The following is a 23,175-nucleotide window of genomic DNA, read 5'->3' on the forward strand; positions in this document are numbered from 1 at the left end:
TTTCAGTACGGAGTTACGTTCTGGGGCGTATACTGTCTGAAGAACATGGAGAACTAAATCATGGTGGATGAGGGAACTTGGAGCTGTCTTTAAAAAGGGGCGGGGGGAGGAACAGAGCGTAGGGAGAACACGACAGATACTTTCAAAGTATGTGAAGAACTCACATAAGGAAGTTAGAGTCGCTTTGCGGTGTAAAGTCCAGAAGTCAGAGCAAAGGACAGATGGGAGGAAGCACTTCGCAGCGATGCTGACCGTCAAACGGGCAATGGACAGCCGCGCAGAGCGGGGACTCCCGTCCCGGGCGGTACCGAGGCTTCAAGTAAACCGGGGGTAGGGGAGTTTCAGAACCTGCAGCGCGTTGCCTCAGATGGGAAAGTCTCCTCTCCACCCCGGGCAACCGGCCCCGGGGTGCCTTGCCAACCAGGAGATGCTGTCGCCTTCGGCAGATGTCGCTTCCGACGACAGCGTGCTTAACACGTGTCTCTCCGTCACCCCCTTTCTCACTGAAAGCCAACGCCGCCCCTAAGCTTCTCGGTGAGGAGCCGGTTGCTCCTTCCGCATCTGCCCCGAGTCTGCGCTCCCGGGCCTTCCCCACACGGCCTGCCCTCATTCGGCTGCCCCGGGCCCCCGTGTGGCCCAACGGGCGGGGGTTACCGGGCCCCGGCGGGGTCTCCCCTCGGGGCTGACTTTCTCTCACCCCTTCTGGAATCCGGGGCTCCTTCCACCCCCTCGAGCGGGACGCCCAAGGCCGGGCTGCCGGGACTCGGACCGGAGCCCCTGGCTGCCGAGGACAAAGGGCGGGCTTGGTCCTCTCGAGCCACCTCACGGCTCCCGCGGCCCCCGTGCCCGGCGCGGGACCAGCGCCCCCGAGCCCCGGCGCCGCCAGAGCCCCGGGCCGCGCTCCGCGAGCGAGCGGGGGGAGGGGCGGGGGGAGGGGCGGGGGGCGGCGCGACCCGGAGCGCGGGGAGCCGCTTCCGAGGAAAGGGCGAGGGGAGGGCGGCCGGGCTCGGCACGCTCCCTCCCTCGGCCGCTTTCTCTCACATAAGCGCAGGCAGAGGGCGCGTCAGCCATGCCCTGCCCCTCCGCCCGCCGCCGCGCAGCCCCGCGCCCCGCGCTCCCCGGCCTCGCCGCCGCTCCCGCCGCCCGGCCGCCCGGCTCGCCCCGCCGCGGGGAAGGGGAGGGCGGGGGCACGCGGGCTCCGGGGGCGCCGCAGGGCCCGAGCCTCGCGGGGCGTCTCGGTCTGCCCCCCTCGCTACCCGAGGCGCGCGCCGAGCCGCCGAGCGGGGCGCCGTCCTCCCGCGCCCTCGCCTCAACTCGCCTCGCCTCGCGGGCCGCGGCCTCGGGCGCTCGGATGTCCGGTTTCCTGTGAGGCTCTGCCCTGACCCCGTCGCCTCGCGGGCGCTGGCCGGGAGAGCGGCTCGCAGCGTCGGGAGCGCCGAGCCCGGACCCGCTCCCGCCGCCGCGGCTCCGCGGGGTCCCCGGGCGGCCCTCGCGGACAGGGCCGAGCCGCGAGGCAGCCTCGCCGGGGCGCCCGGCCCCGCGCGCTCGCGGCCCGTCCACCATGCACTTGCTGGGCTTCTTCTCTCTGGCGTGTTCCCTGTTCGCCGCCGCGCTGCTCCCGGGTCCGCGCCGGGCGCCCGCCGCCGCCGCCGCCGCCTTCGAGTCGGGACTCGGCTTCTCGGACGCGGAGACGGACGCGGGCGAAGCCAAGGTGGGTGCGCGCCCGCGCGCTGCGGGGTCGAGCCGCGGGGGCTTCGGGGTCGAGCCGCGGGGGCTTCGGGTCGCTGAGGACCCGGAACGGGCGCAGAGGGCGGGTTCGTGTTTCACCTTGTGTGCCTGGGCTCCACAGTTACAGCGCTGAGGGTAGGGTTTCTGGGAGGAAGGTTTTCATAGAAAATAGGACAGCAAGTTAGGCGAGCGAAGGGTCCGGAAGGTGGCTGGTGACAGCGATCGTGCAGCCGCCGGACGGTGGCCCCCGCCGGTGCGCCGAGCGCGCCTGGAACCCGGCTTGGGGAGAGCCCGAGTTCAAGCCGTCGGGAGGGCTCTGCTCTAACCTGGCAGGTTAGCGGGACTCCAGCGGCTCCCGGGCTTGGGTGAGCAGTCCTCCGAGGCTTGCTTTCCTGGAGAATTCCTCCGATGTGGCATTTAGTAACCGGGCTTGAGGGCCTCAGACTGCAGATTCACTCGGAGCAGTTGGTCGAGCCGGAGATGCAACAGGATCTCCCATCACCATCACGCATGGCTTTTCAACTTAGTAAACGCTGCGTTTCTGAAATTTGGTCGTCAAGTACTGAAAAGTAAGGTGGATTTCCTTGTTGGTTTTTTAAATGCGATGTTTAACTCTTTGCCTAAAAAATGTTTCCAGGAGACTGTTGAGACATTGGGATTTTCAAGTGTCGTATCGTGTTGGTGCCCGCTTCTCCCTTGATCTCCTGAAAGAGTATCTATTTACCTTAAAAGTTCAGAACTGACCTAAGGATGGAGAGTATGCTTAGAAGAGTTCTTAAATTCTTGAAGAAGTTTTATATTCCACAGAAGACTGGAAGTGTCGGTTCACACACTGGCAGTACCCCTGGCTGGAACTAGATTGCAGCACTTTATTTCACCTGACGGCAAGTGAAGGGCCAGGGGTGTGCAGTTGCCACCCTTGAGTGGACTTTATTGATTAGCATCTATCGAACGTGTGCAAATTAAATTGCCTTCCCGGTTTTATTTTGAAATACGCTGTAAGACTGAGAAGATTGAGTTTTGAAAAACCAAAATACCTTTGTGTTTAAGTTTTGGGAAAAAATTGAAATATTGGATTTTCAATTGTGGGATCAAGGGGGGAAAAGAAAACTATGGAGTAGAAACATATACATGAAAGTTCAGAAAAGAGCGCTCTATGTGCATTGTGAAATAATTTTCAACACAGATATTTACATTGGTGTAATTATTGCCCTGAGAAAGTCTTCCTATCCTCAAATGCCACAAAAATGTAACCTTAGACCCACTAACACTTCCTGTAATTTAAATGCCTTGGATTTCATGGTATCGATTCACTTTGTTTCCTCCAACGATTTATTCAAAGTATGACTTAGGAAGGCAACTCCTCCCTATTGCCTATGTTAACTCACTTTGGTTTACGGCAAGAAAGCGTGGAATAGGAGGTGAAATGAGCAGCCTGTCCTGATAAGCCTAGAGCCTGTGTGAGAGTCGCTGCCTGCTGGGTGGATCCTGAATGGATGGATGGGCCCGTGTGTGCCTGTGTTTACGTCTGTGTGGCTAGAGGATAAAAGTTAATGTGTTTTTAGTTTTCAAAATTGTCTTCATTGGTGATGTAATGAGAGTTTCCCTTTGCCATGAGAATCTTTGTGCATTCTTGTTGGCTTTTCATATTTGACCGTCTCTTATATATTCTGTATGTTGAGTATGGGTTGATAACTCTGTATGCGGTATGGACGCTTTTCCACACGTGACGGCACCTCGTTCTAAGGCTCTGTGTTCCACAGACCACAAGGCAGTGTTACTCCCGCACCGAAGTGTTCCCCAGTGGTTGAGTAGCAGCCTGAGAGGGCATGTGTCATTAATGCCTGTGGCAAACTGCTGTGTCCTTGCCGGGAAAAGTCCAAGACACGTGGTCCAAAGACTCCATGTCTCTCCCTAGTGGGCAAGACTAGTCCCTCATTTGGACGTAAGCCCTGGACGGGAGCTGATTGTTAATTTTCTGTGCTTTACATAAACCCCAAGAAGAGATTAGAGGAAGGTTAATAGAAGATGCTAGATATACATAATCCCCAATAAATGCAGATTTTTGGTAATTTACGCTTCAGAAGTGTTTTTTAATATTAAAATAAAATAGAAAACAGCTCACAGGCTGTGAACCAATGTTAGCCATACCCTTCTTCACCTCATCCCCAAAGCCATACAGAAAATTGGAGGTAAAATCACAAATGGAAGCCAGATCTCCTTGTTTCTAGACCTATATTTACTGTTATTAGGTTCCTCTTTCTAATTATTCATGGTTGTAGACTTACTAAAAACTTCTGAAGTGTTTTTCCCAAGGATGTTAGTGCAAGCAAGTCAACATCAGAAAAGTAAGGCAAGCAAAGTATTGCCTAATTATATAATTAAAATTAACCACACATGATGGGGATAAAAGAGGAAATATTTAAAATTATCATCAAACTAAAGAAACCTGCAAAACCTAGAAAAAGCACTAGATTACTAACTACAGTCGTTTGCCAACGTGAGATTAGATAGAGTTTTTTTTTTTTCCTTACCTGAGAACAACCAGTTCACTGTGGTTGGTTGGAGTTGAGTGTGGTTTTAAGAGAAAGGTTGGTTTATGATTAACAAAAGGAGGAGTTACTTCATTACTTCATATCATGAAATATGCTCTTATTCCAAAAGGTGGGTTGGACTGGGAGTTTAAATATCTAGATCCTTACAGGTTGTTAGAGTAATAAATGCAAGGAGAGCATATCTTACATTGCAAATGCCTTTGTTAATAAAGATTGAACTCAACAAAAGAAAGCTTAAAGATTTACAGTCTTGTGTCAATTAAGTGAATGATCAAAAAGATCAGGGCTTCCCTGGTGGCGCAGTGGTTGAGAGTCCGCCTGCCGATGCAGGGGACATGGGTTCATGCCCCGGTCCGGGAAGATCCCGCAGGCTGCGGAGCGGCTGGGCCCGTGAGCCATGGCCGCTGAGCCTGCGCGTCCGGAGCCTGTGCGCCGCAACAGTGGGAGGCCCGTGTACCGCAAGAAAAAAAAAAAAAGATCAAATATTATTACATAGACAAATGTAACTTATCTAATTCTCTGTATTACATAAATAACTTTAAATATCCCTAAATTTATAGTTTAAGTGCAAAAAAACTGATTAGCTTAGTATTAACACTAGTTGCTTTAATGAGAATAGCTATTTTCAATTAACATAGTAAAAGTGCATATGGTTTACGGTGACTATCACAGAAAAAACTTCCTAATGATGGCAACTGTTTCGTAACATGCCTTATTTTCTTTCTCATCATTTATAATTCTGCACACTTTTGTATTTGTTTTATTTTTTTATTTACTGTTTCAAAGTAATCAGTGGCAGTGTTTCTCAAACTACCATCTTTGTGCTAACTGCATCTGAACTCCCTACAGGTCTTTAATTTTTTATTTTTTCCTTACCTGAGAACAAGCAGTCTCTGGACTTGGGTCTAGGAACATACATTTTTAACTAGCATCCTAAGTCATTCTCATGCACAGTGACAGTCTTACACTCAGTATCTCTGGTGTGTAACAATGACTAATTTCATTGGTTTTATCATATTCATTACATAGTTTTTGTGTTTGCAGGGTAATCTGTTAGGGATGGGGCATCTTAAAAGACAGAAGCCATTTTCCTTTCTTCAAGGAGCTTGCAACTCAGGTAGGAAAAATAAAGCCTGAAGCACAAAAATACTGTGAGTTATTGGAAGAAGAGCACCAAAGCATCGTCTGTGTCCTCGGGTTTGGGCAAGAGAGTCATCCATGTGGCCTAGTTGGTCTGGGTGCCTTGACTTAGGGCAGAACTTGAGCTGTAACTTGGATAGGAATTTCCAGCAGATGACTACATCAAACATCCCTTTCAGGTCTTGGATGGAGTGAGGAAGTGAGAGGGCAAGGAGAAGTGTTTGATGGCAGCCGAGGGGTTATATAGAGTAACAGTGAAGACTCTTAAATAAGAATAAGCTTTCAAGGTGGATGGAGATCACAGTGTATATGGCCTGAATCAGTTTAAGGAATTTGAATGCTCTGAGTCTTGCTGTGAGTCTTGGAGGGTTATTCATGATTTAAGCACCTGAAAGACATAGGTAGTAGGAAGGCTATTGGAAATCATTTATGGGATTGATTAGAGGTCCGACAGACTTCTGCCGGGGGCCTGATCTAGTTGAGAGGCAGCAGTAATAGTCTAGAAGGGAAGTGACAAATAGAGCAGAGTGAGGACAGCGGAGACAGAAGAGAGAGACGTTACAGAGGAAGAACCCATAGATCTGGTGACTGATTAACATGAAAAGTGAGGGAGGGGGAGAAATTAACCTTGGCATCAGTATTTTAGCCATAGGAATACGTTGGTCCTACTTGTAGGACTACGGCACTTCAGAGAATAGAAGAGACTGGTTTTCATTGATGTATGCTGGAAGCTAAAGGCATTATTCCATAAGTCACTTAAGATTTTACTAGACTTAAGGCTCTTTGGAGAAGTAAAATAAGCTTTACAAATTTACATCCCATAAAAGGAAAATAACTGTCTAGCATCAATAGGACTTAAACTTTCAAGAACTGTTTGAGCTCTTGACAAGTATTATTACAATCCTGAAAGGAAAATTACCAGTGTGCATATCCTATTACCCTGCATTAGAAATGAGAAGGTAAATTTTATTCAAATAAAATAGGCCATAAATGTGGCTGTAATTTTTAATCATTTACTTGCAGCCTGCTCTGTGCTTCTTCTTGCTTCATGATATTTCTCTGATGTACTTCAGATACCCATACTTTTTCGCAGTAACCAACCATCAATCTTTAGAAAAGAAGTTCAGTATTAGGGACATGTGAAATGTTTGTGAAAGTGGAAACCTTTGAACCCTCTTCCTCTCTTTACCTCACTCTGCATCAATTCATGTTAGAGGCTCCGAGTCTGACATAATTAGGTTATAACTGTAATGTCCTGAGTATCTGTAAGTTAATTTCATTTTGTTTTTCACTACATCCCCTGGAGATGGATGTTATTATACTTTATTAAAGATGACGAATCTAAGACTCAAGTGACTCAACCAGGAGCAAGAATAGAGCTTTTTTCTTTTTGAAAAACTTTTGCAGCATGTATTTTAGAAAAGCGTGGTAATGGGTTTGAGCCTTTGGGCGTTGCTAAAGACCCACTGTCCATACTGCCTTCCTCCTGTAAGCTGTAGCAGTGTGCAAGGGGGCAGAGAGAAGTGTTGCTGTACAGCGAGGACCCCCTCATTACTTTTATTTCAGCCACATTCCCCACAATGGAACAATCTGAAAGAAACCTGGACTTTCTTCCAGGGTTCACCATATGGTGCCCTCTGATTAAAGATGGATCATAACTGGCCTAATCCATAGTACTGTTGTAAGAATGGCTGCAGAACTGGAGGCCTAAGCAGGCCTCCTGATGATAATTGAACAGTTTTTCTAAGTTGCACTAATATAACTTCTGTGAAACATTGTGATCTTACTATGTCAAGTGACCTCTCAGGATTAATTGGATTTGGAAAGAACAGACTTTAGTTGCAGAGGCATGATACTTCCTCCAACGTCTAAACATTACCTTGTCCCCCCTTTCACCTGTTACATCATTCCTGGCGGATAAAAGCATTCTCTAAGTACTACACAGGCCTACTTTTTGTTGCAAAACACATATTTGTCACTTCAGATTTGTACAAGTTGTGAATTAAGGTATCATTAATTTTTCACATTAGAAATATTAGCGTAGCAGAGAACTTTAAACAATAAGAGTTCATTTGATTTATAATGTAACGCTAAAATTTACTGTAAATATTTTAGATTTGTCAGTGTAATCGTTTCTTCTGAAATTTACTCAGGCAGATTATTCAGGTGCTTCCAGCCTTCAACTGATTTACTGTTTTTTCAGAGTTCCTAGTTTAACTGTTGGAGAGAGAAGAAGTTGTGTTGATTTAATTCTCTTTATTGGGCATCCATCATAGACTCAAATAGGCGCCTTAAATTGAAATACCTTTTGCCGGTGGATTCTTACCCTTTCCTGGTACTGATAGCACCCTAGTAGCTTTCAGATGTTAGAAGGGATTCCTGATGATTCCTTTTCTGCAATTCTGAAACCCCAAACCTCATTTTCGTAAATTATTTGGTGCTATACCTTGATCTGATCTGACATAAAGCTATTTATAGTCTTTATTTATCCTCTAAGTTTGAATATATCTAAACTTCATTGAAGAAATAGTGATGTATTTATGAGATGCTGCCATAGACCTTGCTGGGGGTTGGGAGAGAATTAAAATGTATATGGACTGGGTTTCTTGAAAATTCTGGGATCTGAAGTTCATGCAATCCCCAGGGCTTATGGTAAGGGATTGGACTGGAGAGCTGTTCTTTTCCAAAGGGCTTCCTTCCTCAGTCACCTGTTGCCTCAGTGACAGCCTGGAAGGGAAATTGAAGGACTCAAGAAGGAGGCCCTGTGGACACCCCTACCTCCATTTTACCCATTAGAACAAGGTTTATGTACTTTTCACTCCAGATTCTCATAGTTAAATCTACTTCGATTCAGGGGCATTTTAATTAATTCTCACTAGCGGCAGCTTCAGTTCTAAGCAGGAAATTACAATGCAGTGAGTGATACAGAAAAATGTAAAGTGAGTGATTCCTGTCTATGACAGGAATCAAGAAACTTACTCATTAAAAATACCAGAAATGAGTTAAACTATAAACGCAGACAGTATAAGGGATTTTTTTTGTAAGAGTCTGCCGCTTTACCAGAAGTCGTTGGCTAGGCTTCTGGGGTATGCATGGGCAGTCATGGGAAAGGTGGGGTGATGTTGAGTCAGCTGTGAAAAACGGGTAGACGCTGGTTATGGAAGGGAGGGAGGGAGGGGTATTTCAGATATTGGAGTGTGAGAGCAGAGTACAGAGGCTAGTAATGCCACTGAGGTCAGGGGGTTTTTGGGCAACTGGGAGCAGACCCCTTTGGCTGGAGAGCCCAGAGCTTCGAGGGAAACAGAAGGGAATATTGTATTATGTGTTAGCGATTTTATTTTTAAAGGCACTTGCCATTTATTCAATGTTCTAAAGAAATAAGGTTATCTTCATAAGTGAATTTTCTGGACTCCCGAAAAGTTAGCAGTTTTAAGTATAAAAACTCAAAGTTATCGCGTTGATTAAAGTGTACTATACATAACTTCATTTTAATGACTCAGCTATAATGAAAACAAGAATTACTGCATTCCTCCATTGCCCTTCCTGCGACCATTATTTACCACCTCTGCTATGTGCAGTCACTTTTGCACGTTTTAAAAATTTATGTTTATTCTTCTCTCTTTTGCCTCCTTTCCCCCAAGGCTTCTCCTATACTTCTGTTCTTTGATGCTTGGGAGGTGTTTTTGTTTTCTATAGCTATGACCCCACCATTAAAGAATTTTATTTCAGCCTCTGGTGGTCTCACCAACTACTTCAAGAATAGCATTTGAAATGGGATCTGGTTGTATGTAACAAGAATCTAACTTCGGTGTCTTAAGCAAATTTGAGTTTATTTTTCGTGCCAGTGGAGTTAAGGGCTGGTGCCATGTGAAGCTCTATTTGGCTATCAATGTCCCAGACTCTCCCACATATTCTCCCCCAAAGTTGCAACAAGACTAATTCCTCTACAGCATTATGTCTGATTTCAAGGAAGGAGGAATTAGGAGACAGGAATCTGGTGCCTTGACAGGAAAGCAAAGGCTTTCTTGAAATCTGTAGTAGATTTGCACTTATTCTTATTGGACAAAACTGTCTTTTGGCCATCCCTAGCTGCAAGAGAAGCTGAGAAATAAAGCACAGGCAACTTCGAACAAGATTGGAGCTCCCTTTATAAGGAAGAAAAGGAGAATGGATTTTGAGTAGCCTGTGTTTGGTTTGTAACATTGTATCAATATGGTTTCTAATTTTGTTTTCTTTTTCCCACAGATTTCTCACTTTTTTCTCATGCTTGCAAACTTAGTGCCTTCCTTGTATACTCATGTGAAAGATTAATGTTATTGAAGGATTAAATTTTAAGTTATATGAATGTTATTATGTAAGACCTTTTGACTGTTCAAAAGATTTCAAGTTTAGTCTGGAGAGAGAGTTCTTACCTGAAACATTTGTAGAACATGAGAATTTAAACTTACTAATTTTGTTGTGTCAAAAGTAGGTGTAGTAACAGAAGGGGAAAACTTGGGAAAGCTAGTACCCTTGAAAGATATTCAAGTTATGTAGATTTCTGTGTAAGAAAAATCAATACCAAATCAAGCAAATATAACATTTTTAATTTAAATTTTTTTAATATTGGTGTTGGTTTTCCTTTTACTCTGTATTTTGTGTGAGGTTGGAAAGAGAAAATTTTCTGATTTTACTTGATTTCTTTCTAATGGATTCATCTCCCTTGCTTCATGCTTAACTGTAATAGGACTTTCTTCAGCCAACATGCTCATTTTTTCCTCTCATTGAGCTATAACTTTTGTGAGACCAATTTGGTGTTTGTGGAGACTTCCAGTGTCTGTGTGGAAAGTGAGGGACAACTATTGTCAGATCACAGGCTACTCTGATAACAGATAATCTGATAACAGATAATCTGATAACAGATAATGACCTTACTGTGTTGATTTTCAGATCACCAGCTTGTGAGAATGGCAAAAAAAGTACGCATAAGAGGGAGATGGATGATTAAAATTTCTTCACACTACCAATAAAACACCAGGTACAGATTCAGCTGGGTTGTCCTCACAAAGGAAAAGCAGGGGTTACTTCTCCCAGGTGGAGTGTCCACGGTCTTACTACCAGATACAAGAATCTTCACGTGTGTTCTGTGGTTTCTGCCTGCACCTCTTCATGTGTCTTATACATTTACTGAGAAGGAAAATGGGAAACAGAAGCTCACAAGCATGTATTCAGTGCACGTCTGATGCTCATGGAGCCCTTGGGCACAGTTCTCTGTTATTTCTTCATTACCTTTAATATTTCGCCATATTGATTTTGTTATTCAAATTTGTAAACCTATGTGTTAAACACATTTTTTTTTTCCGGTGAGCAGACCGTGTATCAAATGTAATGGGAATTTGACATGAAAAGACATTTCGAACAGAGAAGGAAACGACTATTATGAGTGTTTGAAGTTCAAGTATTTACCTTGTTTCATTTCCATAGATCATCATTTGATACACTAATAAGATTGGACCAGTTTATGTTACCTTAAACTTTTCCCCCTGCAACTGGATTATTTATCCTTAATGGTTTGAATTATTCTTCCTAATCTGCCTTAGGGGCAATTTTCATACGTGCTGATGTTTCAAAGTAGTCTCCATTAGAATTTAATTATTTGATGCCAAGCGCTGATTCTTTTTTTTTTTTTAAGTGCATTTTCTTGAGAAAAGTTAAGTTTTGCATGTTCATTGGTGATCTGTACTTTATGTGGATGAATGATGAGAGTGTGTTAAGGCAGAGGGAGAGAAGGAATGGGTATGTACCTAGAGGTCACGTCACAATCAGCTACTCTGAGGGTGGAGGGGAGGCAGAGGAGAAGGTGCTCGTCATTCAGAAAAGCCAGACCTTCGTGTGTGACAGCTGCCGTGGAATCCTCGTAACGTTTATTGAACTCTTTATCCTGATCACTTCAAACCAGCTTGGCAGGGCATTTGTTGCTCAAATAGGAGCTCAGTTATTTTTCAGGGGCAGTGGTCCAGAGGACACGATAATAGAAATACATAATTTCAAAGTTGAGTATATGTTAGATACTATTTTTATTCTCTGTTTGGCAAGTCTGTATTGAGAATTTATTCCACTCTGCCTCCTCAGGGAAATAGCCTATCCAGGTCACTGGAAATAACATGTCAGGTTTGATAAGAGACTTCATATGTAGCCAACTAAACCTGCTAAATATATTTAGAAAATCATTCTAGTGACTAATATCTTAAAGTGTTTCCACAATAACAATGTTGGTAATGTTAGGATTTACCCTTTTGCATTGGAAATGACTTGTCAAGTGTTCAAAGAGACTTTATGAGCAGCCAAATATACTTGCTAAGTATATTTAGAAAGACTTTTACTAATATAAAGTTTTTTTAACATAGCCCCTTAATTTTAAGCAATAATACTGATTGAAATCATTAGGTAGCTGGGAAGAGAAGTTAACTTGGTTTTTGTTCGTTTAACATTTCTAAATATTTTCAGTTTAATGGGAAAAGAGGAATAAGATCCATCTACAATTGGAAGTTTCCATATGTAGGGTTACCAGGAAATAGGATTTTCAGGGAATACAGGGGCCCAGATTTGATTCCCAGATAATTCAAGTATGCCTTCTTTAAATATTCTATTTTATTTTATTTTTAGAGTGCACAGGGCAGTGGAAACAGCATGGACTTTGAGGGAGCTCTGTTTGAATTTAGCACTGCACTTAAGAGGTGTATGAGCTTAACACTTCTGAGTCAGTTTCTCAACTATAAACTGGGGCAAAGAGTGTGTACCGTACAGCATTGTAAACTCATGTGAAACGCTGTCTCACAAGTTAGCTACTGGTAAAACATTAGTTCTCCATCGAGGGCCTGTCAAAATCATTCAGTGCATCAGTGGGATCCCCACTCTTGCCTTCAGAGTCCCTACCTGAGGTTTTGTGATTCAAGGTCCACAGATGGAATAAAGTTCACCTAAATATCCATTTATTAATGTAATATCTGCTAGCTCAATACATTTTAATAACATATGAATAGCACATTGCTCTTTTCAGCATAGCTGTGACCTCCCCATTGCCAAAGCCCGTGTACGATGGTTAGAACTCCTTGTTCTGTGCTCTTTTATGCAGTGGTCAGTCAGGTGTGGCCACAAGAGAGGCTCAAGAAAGCAAAGTCTATCGTACCCGGAGGAACGGGTTGCCAGGGGAGGTTTTGGTGAAGAGGCAGAAGGCAAGAGCAAGGGGGAAAGCTGAGACTACATACAGCCTCCCTTGGGATTTCCCAGGGAAAGACGAGGCAGGGCAGCTTGGACAGTTAGGAATTGGGGAGTTTGAATAATTTCAGTGGCACTAAGCTAGAGGGGCGGTCCCTCGTTGCCTGGTACCTGGCCCTGGGATGGTTAAGACAGAGGAACACTGCTTCCTGGAGTGTTTGGGCCAGAAGAGAAGGCCAGGCTCTGGATGGGTTACTTTGTCTATCAAAGGCATGCTCCCAGCTGAGCGCTTCTAAGAACTGGCCAGCCTCAGAGTGGCAGTCTTTCCCCAACCAGAAAGGTGTTTAAATTTTCAGTTGTCAAAACATCAGAATATGCAGAAAATTTTAAATGTATATAGTGTGTCCTATTACTTGACTTGGCAACATTCGCAGTAGTTGATCTCTCCTTTTCTTGATACGCTGTCTATCTTGGTTTTCTTTGACTCAGTGGTTCTCTTTCTCCTCCACTGCTGGCTGTTCTTCTTCCAGAATTTTTAATATTGAAGTGCCCAGGAATTCCCCCCCGTGTCCTCTGTTCTTACAACCACTCACTCCCTTGGTGGTGTAACCCAGTCCTATGGTTGTAAATAGCCCCCAAATTGGGTCTTCAGTCCAGATCTCTCTTCTGAAGTTTAGAAGATATAACCAATTCACTCTTCCACTTCCTGTTTGGCATTTCCACACTTCTGATCTCCTCCACCCCTGGTCAGATTTGCTCTTTCCACAGCCTGCCCTAACTCAGTTAGGGTGACAAATTTCCTTAATTTGGTCAAGTCCCAATCCGTGGAGTCATCCTTGGCTTACTTCTTTCCTACCTCATATCCAAATTCATCAGGGAATCCAGTCCTGGTGGCTAAGCCTTCAAAGGATATCCAGAATCGAACCACTTCTGCACGTGGCTTCTGCCACTTCTCTCACCTGAGCCACCGTTGTCTCTCAGCTGGATCACAGCACGGTCTGCCCACTAGTCCCACTGGGTCTACACTCAGCCACCTCGTGGAGTATTCTCAACAGAGCAGACACACTAACGCTTTTACACTGTAAGTCACATTACATCCGTCTCTTATTTAAGGCCTTAGAATAGCTCCCTATTTTACACAAACTAAAAGCCAAAATCTCTGCAAAGGAATAGCAGTCAGGGTCCTGCAAATGTTTTAGTTGAAAAGAACTTAATGAGTGGTCTGTTTTATAGAACTGTAGGTGTTTATGAAGCACCCAGAGACCAGCAGTGGCGGGAAGTCCTAACCATCCTATTCTTGCAGGGCCAGGATGAAGGGAATGGTGTTATCAACCCTGGAAATTGCGGGGCACCATGGCAGAGGGGCTGCCCAACAGGCTCTGGAACCATGGAATGCACACACTTTCGTGTCTACGGCGAGGCAGGCAGGAAGTGAGGGGAATATATATCCCAACCTATTTTTTGTTCACGTCCTAATCAAACACTCGGTTTTGTTATTAGCCTTTTCCATTTTAGTGGTTCTGGTGGTTCCATAATGATATTTCATTGTGGTTTTGTTTTGCCTTTCCAGAGTGACTAATGAGGCTGGAGATCTGCTTATAAGTTTTTTGCCCATTTGAATATTCTCTTTTCTCAAATGCCTGTTTAAGTATTTTGCTCATTTTTCTCTTTGGCTATATATCTTTTTTAAATTGATTTTTTAGAATTTCTTTACATGATTTGGACGCCAGATTTTTGTAAGATACATACATTACACATATCTTCTTCCATCTCCTACTGGCCTTGTTTTTATTTTTTCGTTTTTGTTTTTTTCTTTTTTTAATGACTGGAACTTTTACATTTTAATGTAGAGTGAGTGGTTCCCTCTTTTTCCTTAATGTAGAGTGGTGTTTCTTCTTTTTCCTTTATGGCTTTTCATATTTTGTTTAAGAAATCTTTGTCTATTCAGTGTCATGATGATAGTCTTATAGAAGCTTTATTGCTTTACCTTTCATGTTTAGATTTATAATCAACCTGGAATTGATATTTGTGTAGGGAGGAGAGTGTGAATCAGGATTAACTGTTTCCACTTAGATGTCTAAGTATCTCAGTGTCTTTCCCACTGCTCTGCAGTGTTATTCTTGCCATCAATGATCTCTCTATACGTATACAGTTTTTTTCTGGACTCCCTGTTTTATATTTCACTCTGCTGTCTTGCATCAGTATCACACTGTCCTAAATTCTGTAGTTTCATAGAAAAACTTGATACATGGCACAAATACTTCTGATTTGTCCTTTAATATTGCCTTGAGAGTATATGGTGGGATTATTGCATTGAATGTAAAGATTGATTTGGGGAAAACTGGCATGTTAGCAATATTGAGCCGCCTTTTAGGTCTTTTAAAATTTCTCTCAAATAATATTAAAACTTTTTAAGTTTTTCCTTTTGCATAGAGGCCTTGCACACCTTCCTTGTTGGTACCTAGGTATTTGACATTTCTGAAGCTATTGGAAAGGGATTTGTTTTTGTATTTTATTGTCTGTTTTTCTGGGTCAAGTATTCTAGGTTGGCATTTATTTTCTTTCCATACTCTAAAGATTTTTTCCATCATCTTCTGACCAATCTTATTATCACTTCTTTGAACAAAAAATGATTTTCATTGTTGGCTTTTAAGGTTTTCTGTCTTGGATTTAAGTAGTTCTGTTACACTTTTAGGTGTAGCTTCCTTTGTATTTAATCTGCTCGGAGTTCATAGCAGTTCTTGATTTTATAGCTTGGGTTTTTTTTTATTATTTTGAAAAATTCTAGACTATTATTTCTTCAAATATTTCTTCTGCTCTGCAGTCTCTATCCTTCAATTGAATGTATGTTAGCACTCTCCACTGTCCCCTCTGTGTCTCTGTGTCACTTTTCTGTGTTGTCTATGTCTGTTATGCTTTTTCTCTAGTTTTCTCTGGATGTTTTCTACCGATTTACATTCCAGTTCACTAGTCCTCTCTTTTGCCCTAATACTATCAATCCAATCTGTTGAGATCTATTTTTAGTTATTATATTTTGCAGTTCTCAAATTTCAATTTTTTTAATAAATTCAGTTTCTTTGCAAACATTCTTCATCTTGCCTTCCATTTTCTTAAACATACTAGTCACTGTGTTTTACAATACCTGTTTCAATATCTGGCTCATCTGTGGTTTTATTTGTATTGTCTATTTTTTCTAGGTTTTTTTTCCTCTTAGTCTTATTTGTAAGTATAGTTGAAATTTTTTATTGAGTGTCTCACATTGTATATGAAAAATTATAACTGTCAGAATTATGCTGTTTGGGTTTTTTGTTTGTTTGATTTTCCAGAAAGGGTTTCCGGTATCCTCTGGTAGTCAGGTAAACTGGGGACAGATCTCTCCAATTCAGTCAGAGTGTGACACGGCTGGAGGCTTGTCTCCAGTCTTTGTGAAGGTCATTCTGCTCTGGTTTACCCACATTGCTAGGGAGTTGTCATTCAGAAGAACCATTTGAGAGCTTATGGGTTTATGCAGTCCTTCTTCCTTGGCAGGTCCTGAACTCCGATTTTGGTTTTCTCAGCACGGTGATACTGCTGAAAACATCCTTATGCTTTTCAGATTTTTGTATGGTTACTTTGCTTCTTGCCCTGGGCGCTTCAAACATTAAGCCAAGTGCCTCAAGAGGAAAACCATAAGTGTCAGACTTGTGTCTCTTGTGTTACCTTCTCTCCAGGATCTGAGCCCCTCAAATCCTGACTACTGCAGCCTCAAACTTTAGTGTTTTACCTGTCCATCCAGAGTAGAAAGTGTGCCAGACAGAAAGAATGCCAGAAGCCTCACCTTTTTCTTTTACCTCTTTGACCTTTTCCTGGACTCTCAGCCTCTTTCCCATCCATGGACTGGCGTATTACCTGAGGGAAAAAGTAGCCCTCAAAATGTCAGTTCACCTCTCTGAGTTTTTTTTTTCCTACCCAGGATCTCGGCCACTGAAGCCTGGGATGCCTCTACAGTTTTGTCTTCAAGTAGGTGTTGGCTGTTTTAAATTTTATCTCCTGTTTTCTAATTCTCAGTGGGAGCATTGTTTTGTCACAAGCTGCTCCATCATGGTTAGAAGTGGAATTCACTAAATAAGCCATCTGAATCATTATCGTGAGGTTAGCATGGCTTAGTGACTGAGGGAACAAAGCTTCTGGATAGGCTCATGGTTTAAATTCCACTTACTGTGTTTGAGATGCTTACCCACTGGAAGTTCAGTTTTATCATCTGTAATCAAAATCAGACTTTTTTCATAAGATTTTTGTGAGGATTAATGGGAAAAAATGCACATAAAGAATTTGTTGCCCAGGGTGAGTATGATTTGAGTGCTTATGTAATCTCTGATTTTCCTCTTTCACTTCATTTTTGGCTTCCTAAAAATGCTTACTTTCTTATTAGATCTTCACTATATATGGAGACACATACACACACACACACACACACACATACATGTATATGTATATATGTGTGTGTGTAGATAGGTAGATAGAAAGATAAATAGATGAATGGATGCACTTTATCAGAAAGAATCTGTTCTACCAAACTGTCAGAAACATAAGTAACTAATTTATAAGAGATTTTAGGATTGTCCTTAAGACCTGCTGACTTGAGGACTCATGTTCTGAGTCTGCCTCTCACCTCAGCTGTAGTGTGCAGATGCGAACTGCACAGCCATGAGCAATTTAATCATAGATACAGGGTGAAATAGAAGATTTTCACTCCTCTCTGAGCGTGGCTGGCCCAAAGGCATGGCAAATTGCTTAGTCATAGTGATTAAATTTATGCTACATAAGGCTAATAAACAGGTCAGAGACAGCTGGGTCTACCTGTCACTTTCTAAACTTTCTCTGCCTCTGACCAGATTTTCTTCTCAGACAATGATTTCTTCCAATTCGGAATGAGTTCTAGTACTCTCTGTCATCTCATTTTATATTCTATGTCCTTCTTTCTCCCCTTGGATCTCTCCATCTGCCTGTGAGGATCCTGTATGCACTTTGTCTTATTTTTGTTCCCGTAAGATATAAGTAACATAAGTGCTAAGTATATGTTTATTTTTCTGGTTTTACGTGGGCTGTACATAATGTGCATGGGGGAGCAGATTGACCAAGGCAAAGAGTGTACACACACACACACACACACACACACACGAGTAATTCATTATTGTCCTTGAGGCAATATTCAACAGTAGAAATCCTATAATCTTCATAAATCTGTGACAGTTTTGGGGGGATTTATTTGTTTTTTAGTTAGCACCTACAAAAACTGTATATTTTGTTCTCCTGAAAACTCACATGTGCATATGTCACTAAACAGTTTATATCAGCTTTTCTTATATTCACAGATATTAGGTTAAAGGTACTTATATTAGAATGCCCACTGATATTTGAGGGAAAAGGTTTAGCAAGAAGAGGTAAATATATTTGCTTATCAATTGTATTATTTAATATTCTAGCAAACTTAGGACAATTCCATAGAAGATCAGTAATCATAACACTTTTTAGTTTGTTTTTGATTGTCATTTGCTTTTATTAGATCAATAGCAGGAATCTACAGAATATTTTCACCTTAGGGAACAAATCACTTTAAATTCCTAGGATCCCTGACCTTGCTCTTTGGGCTGGGCTTGCAGGGTTCCAGACTTCTTTATACTGACCTTGAGTGATCTTACCATGTGCAAACCACTGGTGCTGGTACTGTGAGTAATAATAAGCTTAAATGACATCTTAAACAAGACTGATGCTGCTTGGAGCTGCCTCAATGTGGTGTTTGTTCAATTATTTAAAATATAATTCTTTGTTTTGGAATCAGCAGATTATTAATGAATGGCATGTTTCTGGGGAATAAATAGGACTTTTTGAAAGCCCATGCATGGGGAAAAAAATGGCCAGAGAAAGGGCTCTTTCTTTCATTCCATGTTTCACACAGAATCTTTAGGTTATATGAGAAAACTTCTGGAATAAACTTGTGAAGTGTTGGATAAGAAAAGGAAACAGTAAAAGTTTGTTACAAAGTGGAATTCTTGTTACATCTCCTTGGTACCTGCTACTCTGGGGACCCTTTAGTATGTTGGCTTATAAATGTTTATTAAAAATGTATAGACAGTATAGCCTAAAAACATCAGAAGACATTTTAGCTAGACATAATTAAGTCAGATTAATCCTGCGAAGCACTGAAAGATGGTTTTGCCTGGAGACATTTTTTATTCTTTGGCAGTAACTGTTAGAGAAAAGCCCATTGCTTAGTAACGTAATTGAAATGTCTGCATACAATTCAATTAAAAATAGCTTTTATTTTAAATTATTTTCCTAAATATAGAAAAAATATAAGGGTCTTTATAGGTAATTTTTTAAAAGCAGAAATATATTAAAATAATTATCTGTAACATTACCATCAGAACCTGCCATGCTTTGCTCTATATATTCTCAAACTATATTCAGAGAAAATAAAGTCATGCTTAAAATATTATAGCCCACTTTTAAAGTATAATATTCACTATTATTCATATCCTGAACTATTCCTTAAGAATTTTAATGACTGCATCTCTACTTATGTTTTGTATCCTCCTTGCTGTTAACTATTTTCATTTTTCTCTGTAAATACAGTTATTTCTTTACATATTTTCTCTAGTAATTGGAGAGGTGTGCCTTCTTCAGTGATATTCCTGTTTACCTTTTAAGTTTTAAAAAATACCTTAATCTGTTTTACTCTGACAATACCAGTAGTAAAATTTATTTCTCTGGCAAAGAGATATAAAACATTTGCTGCATCCATCCTCTCCAAAAAGCATGTCTAGTTTTGGTGATGTAATTGGAGAATCAAGACATATTATTTTAATATCTTATTATATTTTACATTTATCTCTTCTTCATGAAAAATTGAATAAGGGTTTACAACCACATTGCACATGTATTTCATGCACATGTAATTTGCAGACATGCAACCCCATATAATTTACATTCACATGTAATTTACATGTCGGTGCTTTTTACAACCATATTGTACATGTATTTACAACTACCTTGAGATGTATGTAAACCCAGAGCCCTGTGAAATGATTTCCAAGCTCACTGTCAGTTATCTTATAATGTAAGTTCTTTATTTTGATTTAGTTTTGAGTCAGCTGAATGATGTCTTTTAAACAAATGCTAGGAAAAAGTGTGGGAGTCTATGGATTGTATTCCTTATACATATGAGGATATCATTTCGTTCTGCTTTATTCACACATTAATGGCAAAATACTAGGCAGTAGAATTCATAGCACACAGCATCCCCTACTTCATCCACCCCCCTACCCCCAACTATAAGAACAAACTCTATAAACATTCTTTAATTGCCCTTTGGCATTTATGTTATGGAAGAGAAATATAAGATATCAATAGAATTTTACCTATGTAATTATTCTATTTCCAGGTTTGGGGGGATTCTTTTTATTTATTTTTATTTGTTTACATGTTACAGAAAACTTTTCTTATCCTTAGAGTTTAAATATTTCATTGGGATGTGTCTACATATTATTCAGTTCTCACAAATTGTGACTGGTGCTCAGACTGGTAATAAGTGAGCGTTCTGCCACAAAGCTTTCATGCATTTGGAGCTACTGTTGATGACACCATTATTTTCTTTAATATTAGTCCCTCAGATGATGCTTCTTCTCTAGCTCCTCTTCTTTTCTACGGAATTCCAATTTCCTGTATTGATTCTCCTGGAATTGTTCTGAAATTTTATAATTTTTCTTGTTTTTATAATTTTACCACTTTCCTCTGAATTCTGAAAGAATCTGCAAGGATTATCTTTTAATTCACTGATTTTTTTGTCACAGAGTGCCTCTTTAGCAATTTTGAATTAAGTAGTTTGATGCTTATCTTAATTTCAGCTTTCCTCATTTAAGGGGTTTTTTGGGCCCTTTTTTGTGGACACAGTGTGATATTTTGAAATAATCTCCTATGTTATACAGTTTTATAAAAAGTCATTTATTCTAATTTTCAAGGTGAATTTTTTGAAGCTGTTTTATACTTTCACAGCTGATCATTTTTCTCTGATCTCCGGCCTTATAAATGAATGAAAATTACCGCATAGTAGAAGTTGAGGAGGGTTTTGTTAGAGGATATATGAGTTCCTGTTAAATAGAATGTTTTAGGTCCAAAAATATAGCTATAAGAGTTTTGAATTCTTTCAGCTTCTGTCCCTTTTTTTATGCAATTAAAACTCCCTCTCTCTATACTTACATTCAGTGAGAATCTTGGAGGAATGGGGTTAGAAATATGCACCCAAGTCACCATTTAGATTGTAAAGTGAAAATAAAGCAAACAAACCCAGGTATCTTCATGTATGAACTGTTTCAGTATGCTTCACTCATTTTAAAATAATGTCCAAAGTATCCTGATGGTTAGATTTTTCCACAAGTGTCTTTTATTTCCCCCGCTCTCTTAAATGAATTGGCTCAATCCCCAAATACCAGGTGTAAGAAGTCTTTCCAAAGGGAGGCATATTAAATTTAATTTCTAAATATAAATTGAGGAATATTTATCCTGACAATTCAAAATTTCAACGAACAGTATAGTTACTGAGTTTTTACTTTGATGAGACATTATTTTAGCTTTTTCTGTGTTTATGAATTTTTACAATTCAGTTGTGACTTTTTACTGGTTCTCCCTTTCACGAAGGTAGATAATTTTCATAACACTGAAAATTGTCCTTCCAGTGGGAGTTTCTTAGTGTTTTGGAAAGTCCCCTAATCATATCAACAGGAAACTCTTCTAGTGCATTTAAAATACAATTCAGTAACAATGGACCTGAAGATGAGTTACCTTGGCTCTGCTATCACTGGGTTTGGATGACAGTGGGATGAGCTTACAAAGGCTGGAGTAGCACTCAGAAAACGCCAGTCAAGACTAATACATGGAAGAACCAGGGTCTCTTCTAGGGATGGCCATGGGATAGTGCCAAGACATATGATACATAGTTGCAGATTTATGAAATACAGGCAATGTCCTGGAAAATTATGCTTTCACTTGTATGGAGTTTTCTTATATAACTATGAATATGTGTGTATCAGTGGCATCGTGTTACTTCTGAGTGTCTTAATTTGGGCTTCCATAGAAGTAGACTTTAAGATGGGGATTTGAGGCAAGGAGTTTATTTGGGAGATGATCCCAGGGTACACTGATAAGGAAATGATAAGAAAAGACGGGATAGGAGAGGACCCAGTAAATGGCCCATAATCGAGGAAGCTACCACTGTGAGTATCTGGAGTTTAATTCCACTGCGGAACTCTGGGAATCAGCATAGAACCAGCACCTCAGTGTGTGGTGATCTACTTCAGCAGCAATGGGAAAATCATGGGCTACCTAATCAAACACATAGCTGCTTCTGTCACTTCGAGTAAAGAAAACGTTGACCAGCATTTTAAAAATCATATCGATTTCCCAATATATATGTGGTGATAAATGCTGTGTTTTGAACATTGTAAAGAATTTGGAATTTGAGAAAACAGAACTGGTTTGGAATTCTGCCTAATTACTCTCTATATGATCTCAGTTAACGTTTATTTTCTCTTTAAGTTCATCATCTGGAAACTAGTGACAATAATAATATTCTTGCCTCTCTCAGGAATTTGTTGTAAGAATCAATTTAGGCAATTGACATGAAAGTACATTCTAGACATGTACTTTTTTGCATTTAGACATGCAAAAAAGACATGCAGTCTTTTTTTTTTTTTTTTTTTTTTTGCGGGAGCACAGGCTCCGGACGCGCAGGCTCAGCGGCCATGGGCCACGGGCCCAGCCGCTCCGCAGCATGTGGGATCTTCCCGGACCGGGGCACGAACCCGTGTCCCCTGCATCGGCAGGCGGACTCTCAACCACTGCGCAGCCAGGGAAGCCCAGTCTTTTTTTTTTTAAACATCTTTATTGGAGTATAATTGCTTTACAATGGTGTGTTAGTTGCTGCTTTATAACAAAGTGAATCAGCTATAAATATACGTATATCTCCATATCTTCTCCCCCCTGCGTCTCCCTCCCACTCTCCCTATCCCACCCCTCTAGGTGGTCACAAAGCACCGAGCTGATCTCCCCGTGCTGTGCGGCCGCTTCCCACTAGCTATTTATTTTACATTTGGTAGTGTATATATGTCCATGCCACTCTCTCACTTCGTCCCAGCTTACCATTCCCACTCCCTGTATCCTCAAGTCCATTCTCTACATCTGTATCTTTATTCCTGTCCTGCCCCTAGGTTCTTCATAACCACTGTTTTTTAGATTCCATATATATGTGTTAGCATACGGTATTTGTTTTTGTTTCTGACTTACTTCACTCTGTATGACAGACTCTAGGTCCATCCACCTCACTACAAATAACTCAGATTTCGTTTCTTTTTATGGCTGAGTAATATTCCATTGTATATATGTGCCACATCTTCTTTATCCATTCATCTGTTGATGGACACTTAGGTTGCTTCCGTGTTCTGGCTATTGTAAATAGAGCTGCAATGAACACTGTGGTACATGACTCTTTGAATTATGGTTTTCTCAGGGTATATGCCCA

General features: G+C 41.3%; 1 protein-coding gene across 1 annotated transcript in view; it reads left to right on the forward strand.

Moving 5' to 3' along the window:
• Positions 1–1,455: 1,455 nt before the first annotated feature.
• Positions 1,456–23,175, forward strand: part of VEGFC (vascular endothelial growth factor C) — a 79,643-nt gene continuing 57,923 nt past the window's right edge. Inside the window, exon 1 of the mRNA XM_022570808.2 lies at positions 1,456–1,711. Within this exon, the coding sequence (XP_022426516.1) occupies positions 1,562–1,711 (150 nt within the window). The 5' untranslated portion in view covers positions 1,456–1,561. The remainder of the gene's footprint in view (positions 1,712–23,175) is intronic.

Source organism: Delphinapterus leucas, chromosome 21 (genome assembly GCF_059928025.1).
Source record: "Delphinapterus leucas isolate spDelLeu-1000000601 "Yukka" chromosome 21, BTC_Dleu_Yukka2, whole genome shotgun sequence".
Taxonomy (NCBI): Eukaryota; Metazoa; Chordata; class Mammalia; order Artiodactyla; family Monodontidae; genus Delphinapterus; species Delphinapterus leucas.